This window comes from Ipomoea triloba, chromosome 13 (assembly GCF_003576645.1).
Source record: "Ipomoea triloba cultivar NCNSP0323 chromosome 13, ASM357664v1".
Taxonomy (NCBI): domain Eukaryota; kingdom Viridiplantae; phylum Streptophyta; class Magnoliopsida; order Solanales; family Convolvulaceae; genus Ipomoea; species Ipomoea triloba.
In genome coordinates this window covers 7,032,827-7,045,882 of record NC_044928.1, presented here as the reverse complement: position 1 = coordinate 7,045,882, position 13,056 = coordinate 7,032,827, and the positions used below count along the sequence as shown (strand labels likewise).

At 34.6% G+C, this 13,056-nt stretch overlaps 1 protein-coding gene across 7 annotated transcripts; it reads right to left on the bottom strand.

Annotated features, from left to right (window-relative positions):
* Positions 1-1,669: 1,669 nt before the first annotated feature.
* LOC116002527 (YTH domain-containing protein 1) lies at positions 1,670-12,713 on the bottom strand. 7 transcript variants are annotated; one of them, XM_031242687.1, is made up of 9 exons: positions 12,556-12,713; positions 5,722-5,888; positions 4,315-4,496; positions 3,972-4,220; positions 3,806-3,882; positions 3,362-3,716; positions 2,993-3,049; positions 2,122-2,183; positions 1,670-2,034 (listed from the first exon to the last, which is right to left on the bottom strand). In XM_031242687.1, the coding sequence occupies exons 2-9, from the start codon at positions 5,816-5,818 to the stop codon at positions 1,983-1,985; spliced, it is 1,131 nt and encodes a 376-aa protein (XP_031098547.1). In that variant the 5' UTR covers positions 5,819-5,888; positions 12,556-12,713; the 3' UTR covers positions 1,670-1,982. The 7 variants fall into 7 exon arrangements, with proteins under 7 accessions (XP_031098547.1, XP_031098549.1, XP_031098550.1 ...); XM_031242689.1 differs by having other exon boundaries at positions 3,005-3,049; XM_031242690.1 differs by having other exon boundaries at positions 4,315-4,457.
* Positions 12,714-13,056: the final 343 nt, after the last annotated feature.

Sequence of the window (13,056 nt, the reverse complement as noted above, 5' to 3'; positions counted from 1 at the left end):
GTCTTTTAAAATATATTTCATTTCTATTTCTTAAACCAACCAAACACTGTAATATAATTCCTAAAGTCCATTACTTCCACGAACCAAACACTAGAATACAATTCATATTCTATTCCTTGCCTATTGCATTCCTTATGGAATAGCATTCCTATTACCTCAAAATTCATTCCGTGAACCAAATGTGCTGTTATAGAGTTAATACCATATGGAGTCCTCCCACTCTCCCAGTATAATGGTTGTCACGTTTAATCCTAAATTTTCAAATTGACCACTCGTAATCCTCCGATTTTCAATTGTTACAATATGTAATCCAAGTTGACTACTCATGGTCCTTCAACTTTCAAAATGTGACCAGCCAAAAGACTATGGCTGGTTAAAATTTGATAGTTAAAGGACCCTTAATAATTAACTTGGACCACATATGATAATAATTTAAAAGTCAAATGATCATATGTGGTCAATTTGAAAATTTATGACTAAACGTGGTAAAATCATTATACTCGGATGACTCTGGATGGTTTTTTTTTTTTTTTTTTTTTGTTGCCCAAAGGTATCCATCAAGCCGATAGTTAAGACTAATCCTCCATTTCAACGGTCAATACACTAAGTGGTAGGGGACTGGCCAAATGTTTGCTCCATTCACAACTCAAGATGGTATTAACTCTTCTTTTATATTTCAAAAAGTTTATTTAATAATAGAAAATATCAACTTTACTATGTACTGAATAGTAGAAATCATCCAAAATTAATATTTTTTGGATCAGGAGAGGATAAATCTTGAAAATCCATCATTATTGATTTCTCATGACGACGTCACACGTGTTGGGTGGACCAAAGTGATCCTCCATCAAGATGTCCATGATTGTTGGGGAGGGAAGGTGATATCCTCCCACCTTCGACTATTTTTTTGGTTTTCCCCAAGGTATCCCTCCAGCCAAGCCAAATGATTAGCTCCATTCACCTGGGTGAGGATCGAACCCCCACCCCTCATGCTTAAGGAACGAGGTGTTAAACCACCACGCCAACCATGTTGATTAAAAGTACTCCCACCTTCGACTATGTGTGCCCTACGAGTCTTGCTAAAACTAACTAATTTTGCTCTCTAAAAAGGTGTTCAATTATGACATTCCAACCCCTTTCTATCCACTCACGTTAGCTCTTAATGATGTCTCTAACCGACCTCAAGAGCCTCGTCACTCCTCTAATCCAGTCCACTTCAATTGAATCGCTCTAAACTTCTAGGCACCTTACACCTCTACCCGACTGCCAAACTTTTCATCTCATCCACATTATTACCCCCTATGTTGATAAAGGAACCCTTCCCTCCATCAACCAGCCTCGCCCCTCAAAAGCCCTTCACCCCCAGCACAACTATGAATTGCCCCTACTCCTAATGAAGTTGCTGTCCACAATTAGTGTGAGCGTATTAACCTGATTTCCTCCATCTCAGTAAAGCTTGTCTCTCCTCTTCCTGAGCACTCAGCCTCATTTGATTGCCAAACACCTCCCTAATCACATAACTTATTATTTAGAGTTTGTAATGCATGACAACGGAGTGAATGCAAGATTAGCAAATTGATGGCTAATAGCTATGCAAAACTTTTGAGATAATGCCCCCTGAAATCCAAATGCTAGAACAGCAAAAGATTTGCTTCCCAAAATGCCAAAATTTTGGAAGCGGGCACTAGTTTTTATGTACAGAGCAATACAGAGAGAGAAACATGAATGACTGTTGTGAAGCAGTGAAGCTATACAAATATTCAACCACCCATTGAAATATTTCAACAAGGTGTAAGAATTTGAAAACAATACAGTACAATATAATACAACAGTGCCATATATTCACCCCTAATTTTGAGGTTTGCAAAATAAAAGGAATAGGTTCAAATTTAAGGCTGCTTCGCAGCTAAATATAAAATACTAAGCCACCAAATTCAAAGGGCAAACCATTGCCTGCTTGCTTGCGAAGGTGCATACAATCATCAGTCAGACTTGCGCTCGCAACTCCTTTTCTTAGAACTACAGCCCGACTGCCTGCAAAATAGTATACTAAATCAAGTCAGAAGGATGGTTGCTGTGAAAGCCCAAACGTTGTATTTTAGAAAATTGCAATTGACTTACGACTCTTCACAATTTTCTTTGCTGATAGATGACTGCTGTGTACTCCCTGATGGTCCTGAGACCTATAGAGAAAAAGAGAAGAAAATATGTGATATCGTTAGCACACAATTCATAAGGCTGTCAAGGCATGTTAATTATGCTATTTGTTCCCGAAATTTTGAACTATACCCCCATATATAGTCCTGTCACCATGGCAGATCAATGATTCAATGAATGACAGAAATTAACAAAATTTCTTTTCCTTTCAACACTCTCTAAAACAACTCTGTACAAACACTGCTATGCTTAATCTAAACCAGTTTATAAGCCAATTACTCTTCTTCCTCACAAACACAGAGTATAACCTGACTCATTAACTTTCTCTAGCAAATTTTTTGCAATAAACACACATTCTCAATCAGCGTCTAAACTCCCACGCCCAATTAAAAACATAAAACAAAAAAAACATAAAAAAAAAACATAAAAACATAAAAACAAAAAACAAAAAACAAAAAAAAAAAAACAAAAAAAAAAAAACAAAACAAAAGGATTCACAAAACAATATGTAGTGTCAATCAGAGATGATTTAGACTTGACCCTCCAATCCAACCCTAATCTCATAAATCAAAGTTTAGGTAGGCAGGTAGCAAGAAAACCCCAAACAACTAGAAGTCTAGGGAAGAAAGTGTTTGAGTAAATATCAATTCATAAACAACAAGCACCTTTGCATCAAGCTTGAAAAAAAAAAAAGCCCAACTTTCTTAAATATGCACGTGAAGCAATCTAAAGAAAGGAGTTCAAATAAAGCATGCATTAAAATGAACTATACTCATATTATTCAATGTAGTGAATAAGCAATGTAACAAAAGATATGAGTGTTAAATAGACCAACATGGTTGCGTACTCTTTTGTTCCCTCTGCTATGAGCTTCAAGGTACTCTTCATATGTCTGCAACATGGGACCCGAAGTTAAAAGGGAGAAAAGAATTTAGGAAACCCATAACAGAAGACAAAAAAAACAAAGGTGAGAAAATAAGAGGAATAACATTAGGGTAACCTCATCAGTAAATGCTTTAAACATATGAAAGTAAGAGGCTCAAATCTTAAAGTATGAATAGAATAACTTCAGCAGACAAAAAAATAAAAATAAAAACTACACAATCACGAATTGAAAAAACTAAACAATAGCATAAATAAGAATTTAGTCATCTGCACCTCATGCCTTAATAAGATGCTTTATTGTAACTTGATGGACACATACCATGTCTAGGATATCGTCATCAGTGAGAGTACTATCAAGAGGACTTTCACCTGAGAAGCCCAAAACATCAAATCGAGAAGAAAGATTTGGGCCCTCGTGAATATTTGTGACGCTTCTGCTTCCCTGAGAATATCCAGACTGCTTCCATTTTGAGGCTCCAGAAGTAATACACAAGTCCTCAGGTAGAAACATACCATCTGCATGGAATCTACTTGCATCAATTTGATGCTGGTAAAGTAAACCAGGATACATCATTGGAGCCATATGCATCAGAGGCATATTACAATGTTCATCTCTTGAATGAACTGAAGGCTCTATATGAGGCCTAGAGAGATCATCCCTCAAGAATTTGTCCCTGCATGCAGCAATAACAATTTAGAGAAATATAGATAGGAAAAAGGGTTTTGGCAGAATAAATATATTCAGGGCTAAGAAAACTTGTACACTTTGAAATTAACATCAGACACATCCTTTCCATCAAGGAGCTCGCATAGAGCTTCACCAACATCTGGATGCAACTCCTACATAAATACAAGACATCAGTCAAGATCCTACTAAATTAAATGAAATATATGTACACACAAATAAGTTCTACAGTAATAACTAGCACCTGACAATCCCTACTAATTTTAACAGGTTTGTACTGATTCCATGGGTTTTTCAGATGAAGAGTCTTTTGAAAAGGCAAATCATGCAACCGCAGCCATTTAACATTAAAACTGCGACCCCAAGGATTGCGCCCACCACTTCCTTGGCTCCAGACATGGTCACGTCTCCCAACAGATGATGTCATTTGTGCATATCCTTGGAAGAAACCACTCATGTTGACACTAAATATTAGAATAACCTTCTTTGAATTCTGCAATAAATGTGTGTGCAAGTTAAGCACAAAAGTTGTAAAAGGTGAACGAATAAGCCTAAGGCACTGAAACAGCAAAAAAAAAACATCTTACATGAAAGGCTTCCTCCAGAATATGCTCATTCATAACTTGTGTTGCCCAAATGCCTTTCTTTACTGACAATTGAAGGTTTTCATGGTTCAAACTCTTGATAATGAAATATCTTGTACCATACAGCTTTCCATTCCCAACTGCAGCTGAAATGCCAATCTGATCACATGGGATTTCCTGGTAATCTGCTCCAGAATGATAGGTATTGTTTTTCAATCTATAGTTTGGGCTATCTAGAAAATGCATTCCACATTCTTCATTTTAATAGAGCATTTGAATAAGAAAAAGAAAAATACAAGCTAGCATAAATAAGAATTATGGTCTTATGGATGATGTGTCAACATGAAGGTAGCAAGGTAGCAACCATCTTTATGGGCATACAACCAAAGCCAGCCATCAGTATTCTAAAATACTGTAGCAAAGCTGAACTGCTAGCTAATTAGATTTGTGGTATCACCTAAGAAAACTGAAATAATGAATAGAAACGTCATGATTCATGAAGGGACTAAACCAGAAATCATTACATTGAAGAATAATATACATATTCCACTACAAACCAGAAATCATTACAGAAGTGTCTATTCCATGACAACTTTTAATTCAGAGAGTTATTGCACATTCATCATATCAACAGCATAATTTTGCGAGAATGATCAAATGCATAAAGATTGAGTTTCTCACGTCACAAATGTCTCAACCTCATCAAATGAATATCAAAAACTTAGAAAGTTGGAAATATAAATTTTGAAAATTGCCATTCAGTTTTTTGACAAGTAAGTGAAGTAACTCCCATCATTAACTATGATTAGGCATCAAAGTTCAAGGAGCTGAGTAGGATCTAGACTTATAGAATTTAAGCATTTCCAGACCAAAATATCAAAGCTATATACTTTTCATTAAGCATTTACTATAAAGGCTTACTATGCATTATTATATTCTATTTAAGTTCATCAGAAAAGAACCAAAGCCAGCCCACAAAGTTGCATCCCCTAATATCATAAGAAGCTAATCACAATGTAACCAAATCCCTTGGACCTCTGCATTGCCATTCTAGTTATGGATCTAGTTTGCTTATTTAACAATTTAAAGGCAAATCAACAACAATTATTAAGCCATTGGAGCTGCCCAAAGTTCACTAAGAAAAAAGCTATTTGGCATATACATAATGTTTTTTTAAACTCATCTAGAACTGGTATAATATGCATGATTATACAACTGTAGCTTCTATTTGAACCATGCAAAAGGAAACCTTAAAGATAAAATGTTTAGAACTCCAACAGGCCATACAGACTATATGGTGAATCAAACAAATGAAACAATTCAAAACATGCAAGACAGAACATTCAAACTCTACACACTTAGAGAAATGTCAATGTTGGAAAACTGAACTGATGGAAAAAATTAGCTCACCGTTACCTGGATCATCCATATTCCCTTTGTCATTTTTCCATTCAGTCCCTGATGATTCAACTACAGATACATTTTCTTTTGCAGTATCTGATGGCATACCTTGGACACCTTCTATAACATGGTCGCAACAGAATGATGGTGGACAGAAATTAGAACTAAAAGTGCTCCTGAAATAATAAAGAAAGCATTATTGGACAAATAGAATCACATGTAAGAAAGTAAATGCTTAAGTAAAGTTCCAATCTAAGGTTGCACAAATTATATCACAATATCAGATAAATTCACATGTAGAAAAGAGTACGAATTTATCTCCTACACAGTAAGGCTTTGTTTAGTATGCAGAGAAAGGGTAAAATCAAATTAAGATTTCAATTTCTAATTACTTTGGAACATTATCAGTTTCATCATAATTGTGATTCTTTTGAGGCCTCCATCCCATTCTACATTCTGTGTTTATTTCATCAAAGGAAAAGTGATTTCCAAGGAGGAAGGAACCAAAATGTATTTTCTTCCTGTAACATTAACTTTAATTAAATACTACCAGGAATCTTCCTTGCATTATACACACCCTTTTTTGTTTATTACGTGGAATTAGTAGTGATTTCCATTGAAGAAGGAATCACAAATTCACAATATATTTTCTTTGGATCTCATTAACTTTAATTAAATAACATCAATTCCCATCTTCAATTTTTCCAAAGTTTTATTTCATACCCATGTGTTGGAATTTCACCATACCACGCATGAAAATTAACAGAAAAATACTTCCAAATCATGGACACACAATACAGGAAAAAATTCCTAGCTCACTGATGTATGCTTGTGGAGACACAAAAAAAAAAAAAAAAAAAAGGTGTGTTAATTGTCATGACACAGACAGACAACTAAGCACAGGGTGCAATCATATAAACCAAATTTATCCCCCAACAGATTTTTAATTTGATTGAAACCATGGGTTATAACAATACAATTTACAACTAAAAGTCTACAACTTCTAATCCCACCAACACTCACCAAATAAACCTGCATAGAAACCCAAATAATACCCACGCTCATATAATGTGAGAAATGGGGCTTGAACATGAGACCTCAGCTCAAATAAAGGACTTCAAATGTCAACTCAATTACATAGGTGTTGTCTCATTCAACACACACACACAAACAAAAACTCAAATTACATTGACATGTTTTGGCAAACGCACAAAATTCACATGCATCCTCAATCAATTTTTCGCTTACAACTAGGCAAGCAGGAAGCCTGTCTCACAAAATATTTGATCATATCTTCATAATCTAATTTGTACTCAAAACATTAATAGAACATCAAGTACATCGATATCCCGGCATTCTTAAAAATTACACCATTCTAAATAACACTAACTATGCTGGCAAAAAACCTAATTATAGTAAGAATTAGCTTCCAATCTAGTCTAATAAAACTACCATTTCCTACCAGTGACAAGGCATTCCTCATAATTAAACCCAACACCGCCACTCTGCATTTATTTTGCATTACAATAACACAGTTTAACATGGGAAAAAAATCCAAAGTCAATTTAAATGAAATAAGAAACGATTTCAAGGAATTTACAGCATTAACTAAATCAGAATAGTTTACAGAAAAATTGAAACTGGAAAAGCACATACATTATGCAGAGGAAGTCGAGGAGACAAGGGGCAGGAGGTAGGCTTCAGGGGGCAGGGGAGGAAGAGAGAGAGAGGGAGGAAAGGGAGGAGGCGGCGGGGAGTAGTTATAGATGTTGATAAGCTGTGCCCTATTTTTTTTTTTAATTTAGTGGGCCCAGTGTTTTTAAGACTGGACGACCCAATTTCATACTACTGAATGTACTGCTGACTCCAATACACTTCAATTTAATAATTTTCCAGTTTATAAAACAAGAAATTATTTTATACTCCGTATTTGTTTAATTTCTTCATCATATAATAATACAAATACAAGTGGTTACGGATGGAAATAGGTCGAGCCAAGCCAAGCCAGGCTTTAGAAAATTAGGCTTCGGCCTACTATGAAAATGTAAAGCCTGAGCGGCTGAGCCAGGGCATGTGCCTATATGCAGACTTTTTGTTAGGCTCAAGCCTGACCATACAATTGGACTGGCCTAGCCTAAAGCCTATTTAATATGTAGGCCATTAAAAAAGCTTCAAAGTCAATCCTAAATAGGCTTTAAGCCAATTTAAGGCCTACATGTTAAAGCCTTTTAAAGTATACCTATTTGTAAAAAAATTTAAAATATATATCTAATAAAAACTAGTACATAATTGCATAAGTATATTAGCACAAATCCATGTATCATATTACAAAATTACAATCAATCAATAATCAATAATCAATAACCACAAAATGACACAATCATAAGTTCATAATACATATCCAACAACAGAAGTTTAATTGGTTGATTTGAAGAAATTGATGAGTTGTAGTTGTAACTTGCTCATTAACTTGTTCAGGAATAGATTCAATTGTATTGTTGCTTGTCATCCTATATCTATTATCTATTATATATAGAAATAAGAGCCAAAGAAAGTTAGGCCTATAATGATTAGAAAAAATGACAGTCAAATTATTAAATCAAATGGATGGTTCAGATTGTTTAGATTTATATTTTTCCTTGAGATTTCCTAATTTACTTTTAACTTACTCATTAATTTCTATAAGAAAGGTCTTAGNCAAAAAAAAAAAAAAAAAAAAGGTGTGTTAATTGTCATGACACAGACAGACAACTAAGCACAGGGTGCAATCATATAAACCAAATTTATCCCCCAACAGATTTTTAATTTGATTGAAACCATGGGTTATAACAATACAATTTACAACTAAAAGTCTACAACTTCTAATCCCACCAACACTCACCAAATAAACCTGCATAGAAACCCAAATAATACCCACGCTCATATAATGTGAGAAATGGGGCTTGAACATGAGACCTCAGCTCAAATAAAGGACTTCAAATGTCAACTCAATTACATAGGTGTTGTCTCATTCAACACACACACACAAACAAAAACTCAAATTACATTGACATGTTTTGGCAAACGCACAAAATTCACATGCATCCTCAATCAATTTTTCGCTTACAACTAGGCAAGCAGGAAGCCTGTCTCACAAAATATTTGATCATATCTTCATAATCTAATTTGTACTCAAAACATTAATAGAACATCAAGTACATCGATATCCCGGCATTCTTAAAAATTACACCATTCTAAATAACACTAACTATGCTGGCAAAAAACCTAATTATAGTAAGAATTAGCTTCCAATCTAGTCTAATAAAACTACCATTTCCTACCAGTGACAAGGCATTCCTCATAATTAAACCCAACACCGCCACTCTGCATTTATTTTGCATTACAATAACACAGTTTAACATGGGAAAAAAATCCAAAGTCAATTTAAATGAAATAAGAAACGATTTCAAGGAATTTACAGCATTAACTAAATCAGAATAGTTTACAGAAAAATTGAAACTGGAAAAGCACATACATTATGCAGAGGAAGTCGAGGAGACAAGGGGCAGGAGGTAGGCTTCAGGGGGCAGGGGAGGAAGAGAGAGAGAGGGAGGAAAGGGAGGAGGCGGCGGGGAGTAGTTATAGATGTTGATAAGCTGTGCCCTATTTTTTTTTTTAATTTAGTGGGCCCAGTGTTTTTAAGACTGGACGACCCAATTTCATACTACTGAATGTACTGCTGACTCCAATACACTTCAATTTAATAATTTTCCAGTTTATAAAACAAGAAATTATTTTATACTCCGTATTTGTTTAATTTCTTCATCATATAATAATACAAATACAAGTGGTTACGGATGGAAATAGGTCGAGCCAAGCCAAGCCAGGCTTTAGAAAATTAGGCTTCGGCCTACTATGAAAATGTAAAGCCTGAGCGGCTGAGCCAGGGCATGTGCCTATATGCAGACTTTTTGTTAGGCTCAAGCCTGACCATACAATTGGACTGGCCTAGCCTAAAGCCTATTTAATATGTAGGCCATTAAAAAAGCTTCAAAGTCAATCCTAAATAGGCTTTAAGCCAATTTAAGGCCTACATGTTAAAGCCTTTTAAAGTATACCTATTTGTAAAAAAATTTAAAATATATATCTAATAAAAACTAGTACATAATTGCATAAGTATATTAGCACAAATCCATGTATCATATTACAAAATTACAATCAATCAATAATCAATAATCAATAACCACAAAATGACACAATCATAAGTTCATAATACATATCCAACAACAGAAGTTTAATTGGTTGATTTGAAGAAATTGATGAGTTGTAGTTGTAACTTGCTCATTAACTTGTTCAGGAATAGATTCAATTGTATTGTTGCTTGTCATCCTATATCTATTATCTATTATATATAGAAATAAGAGCCAAAGAAAGTTAGGCCTATAATGATTAGAAAAAATGACAGTCAAATTATTAAATCAAATGGATGGTTCAGATTGTTTAGATTTATATTTTTCCTTGAGATTTCCTAATTTACTTTTAACTTACTCATTAATTTCTATAAGAAAGGTCTTAGGTTCGAACCTCATCCCAATCAAAGTTAGCATATTGTTGAGCATATACTACGAATATGTTAGAATATATTATTCAAAACATTGTTATCAAGGCAACGTCTAGGCGACGCCTAGGCGTCCGGTCGGTCGAGACCGAACGCCTAATGTGCTCGCCTCGCCTAAGTGCAGAATACAACCCCAAAACTCCACAAACCATACATGGGTAGAACCTACACACTAAGGCGAGTCTACCGGTGTAATTTCCAGCCGGAGAAGTCTCCGAAATCTGCCTCACGCGCCGGCGCGTGGAGTCAGAGCGGCGGCGGCACGTGGAGGAGCGTGGTGGCTCCGATGGGCGATGGCGAAGCGGTTCGAGCTCCGGCGTCGTCCTCCTGTTCCGAGCAAAGCCAACTCCTCTTTGTGGAAAGATTATGGAGCAAAATAGGAGCAAAATAAGGATGTTTGCATTGGTAGAGTTAGTGCTGATAGTGGGAGTAGTATTTCCAGGAAAAGAATTCCTTTTTTTCTCTATATTCCTATGTATATATATGCGTAATCAGTGTGTAGTGATAATACATAGAAATATACAAAAGTTTTCAGTTTCACACTCTTCTCAAGGCTACAACTTCCTAGAGTAGAGTAAATATGGCTGCTACAACTTCCTACAGTAGAGTAAATATGGATGCCTATTTCCAACACACATCATGCCTAATTGCCTATTCACATCCTAATTATTTTATATGGGAATATATATATATATTAATATATATATATATATATATATATATATATATATATATATTACTCTCCACCTAGGCGTCGCCTAGTCGTCGACGGCATCTCGCCTAGAAAGTCCGCCTTGATACGCTTGATTCAAAAGTAAGTACTCCACCTTATTACTCTTATTAAATTAAATAAATTAGTAGTTACAAAAAAAAAATACATATACATTTCCTTAATTTATAATTTGATGTCTACAATGCCTTTATTCAAAAAAAAATATTCATTATCAAAAAATTAAAAAGAGATATAATTCCATTAGATATATTGTCTATATTTTCTACAATGCAAAGATTCCTTACCTTTAAATTTATTAATTAATTATATCCAGTACATAGTTCATTGTTTTCTTTTTGCACTATCTTGTAATTAAATATCAAAGTTATACTACAAATAATGTTATATATTTATTTACCAAGTATTATGTTAATAACATGGAAAAAAATAAAATAAAAAAATACAAACAGTTTGAAACCAATCATATTAACTACTTATGGAGAATTTGTTGACAAAGAATACATTCAAATAACCCAATAAATTGATTTAAAATTCATTATTAAAAATGTCAATGTAGGGCAATAGAACATTATGACACACTTGATGCATTGAAAATATGCTGAGACTACAACATTGCTGGAATCAATCTTACGGAGAAATTCAAACGAAAAAGTAGTATTTATTTATACAATCATGTTTAGACAAAGTATTTAGATTAGCCTTTTTACAAACTTGCAAACATTTATTTTAGTGACAATTATAATCAATCTCTCATATATTATCTTGCATTCATAAACTTTGAATTACCAATTTAAATAAACAAATTCAACATTCAATTACATATGCATGAACATCTCCTATATAATCTTGCATTGATATACTTTGAAATACTTATTTAAAAATAAACATTGGGCATTATCTCATTCGTGTGTAAAAAAACTAGTAATCTGATAAATATTTAACATTCAACATTCAAGACACATAAACAAGGTGGTGTCTAACTATTTAAGTATCTAACATTGAATATTATAAATTTATACACTAAGAACCAGCACTTTATTCAATAATATAACAGTAAGAACAAAGACTTAAAACACAGTAAGAACCAAAGGATTATGATTATTATAGCAAATAAGCACTTCATAAATCATAAACAACTAAACAGGGTAAGTACTAAGTAGGTAGCATACTACTAATTCATTTATATTCATCTATTCATTTAAATGTTAAAAATATTTAATTTAAAAAATGTTTAAAATGTCAAAGAATTAGTATTCTTATATGCTATTGTAGTATTGTACTAAGTACTATACTGTTTAAATCTTAAAACTATACCAAATTTAAAAAAAAAAAAAAAAAAAAAAAAAAACCTACAGCAGCCACCGTCGCCGCCACTACAGGCCGCAGCAGCAGCCTCCTCGCCGTCGGCCGTCGCCACTGCTACACCACTGCCGAGTGAAGACAGACCTATCTACACTAGTACAACACTGCTAGACTATAACTCTATAAGAGTAACTGAGTAAGAACCACTAACCTGCGACACTGCCCGTTTGCCTCCTCGCCGGTCGCTCGCCGCTAGTCGTCCGTTCGTCGCAGGAACGCAGTCTGACCGTCTCGCAAAATCGGAGCCGCAGGAAGTCAGGAACGAACTCAGCGAAATTAATTGATTTACCAAATTGGGGATTTGGGGGTTAGGGTTGAATGATATATATAGTGGGGTTATATTATAAATATAAAAATATATTGGTTACAAAATGTAATATTAAGTCAGGCCTGTGTGTGAGAGAGAGGGAGGGGGACACCCAAACAAGAGAACTCTAAATATTTTGCAGGATACAACGTTGCCTACAGGCACCCAAAAAGTCATTACTGACTCTATTTCTGCATCCAGGAGGAGACTGATCAAATTCCATCTATTCACAATCGCCTGTAAGTGCGAGCTTTGCAAGATCATTAGCTATAGAATTCTGCTCACGATAGATATGCGACCCTGCTTCTTTCAACCTTTGTGATCATCTTCATAAGGCTCTTAAAA

What these genes read in the sequence shown, in the direction of transcription:
- LOC116002527 (XM_031242687.1), bottom strand. Translation starts at nt 5,818, where the DNA reads ATGCCATCAGATACTGCAAAAGAAAATGTATCTGTAGTTGAATCATCA. An exon ending in TTCTGGAGGAAGCCTTTCAT is followed by an intron (nt 4,221 to 4,314) that starts GTAAGATGTTTT and finishes CATTTATTGCAG; the next exon opens with AATTCAAAGAAGGTTATTCT. An exon ending in ATGACGATATCCTAGACATG is followed by an intron (nt 3,050 to 3,361) that starts GTATGTGTCCAT and finishes CCCATGTTGCAG; the next exon opens with ACATATGAAGAGTACCTTGA.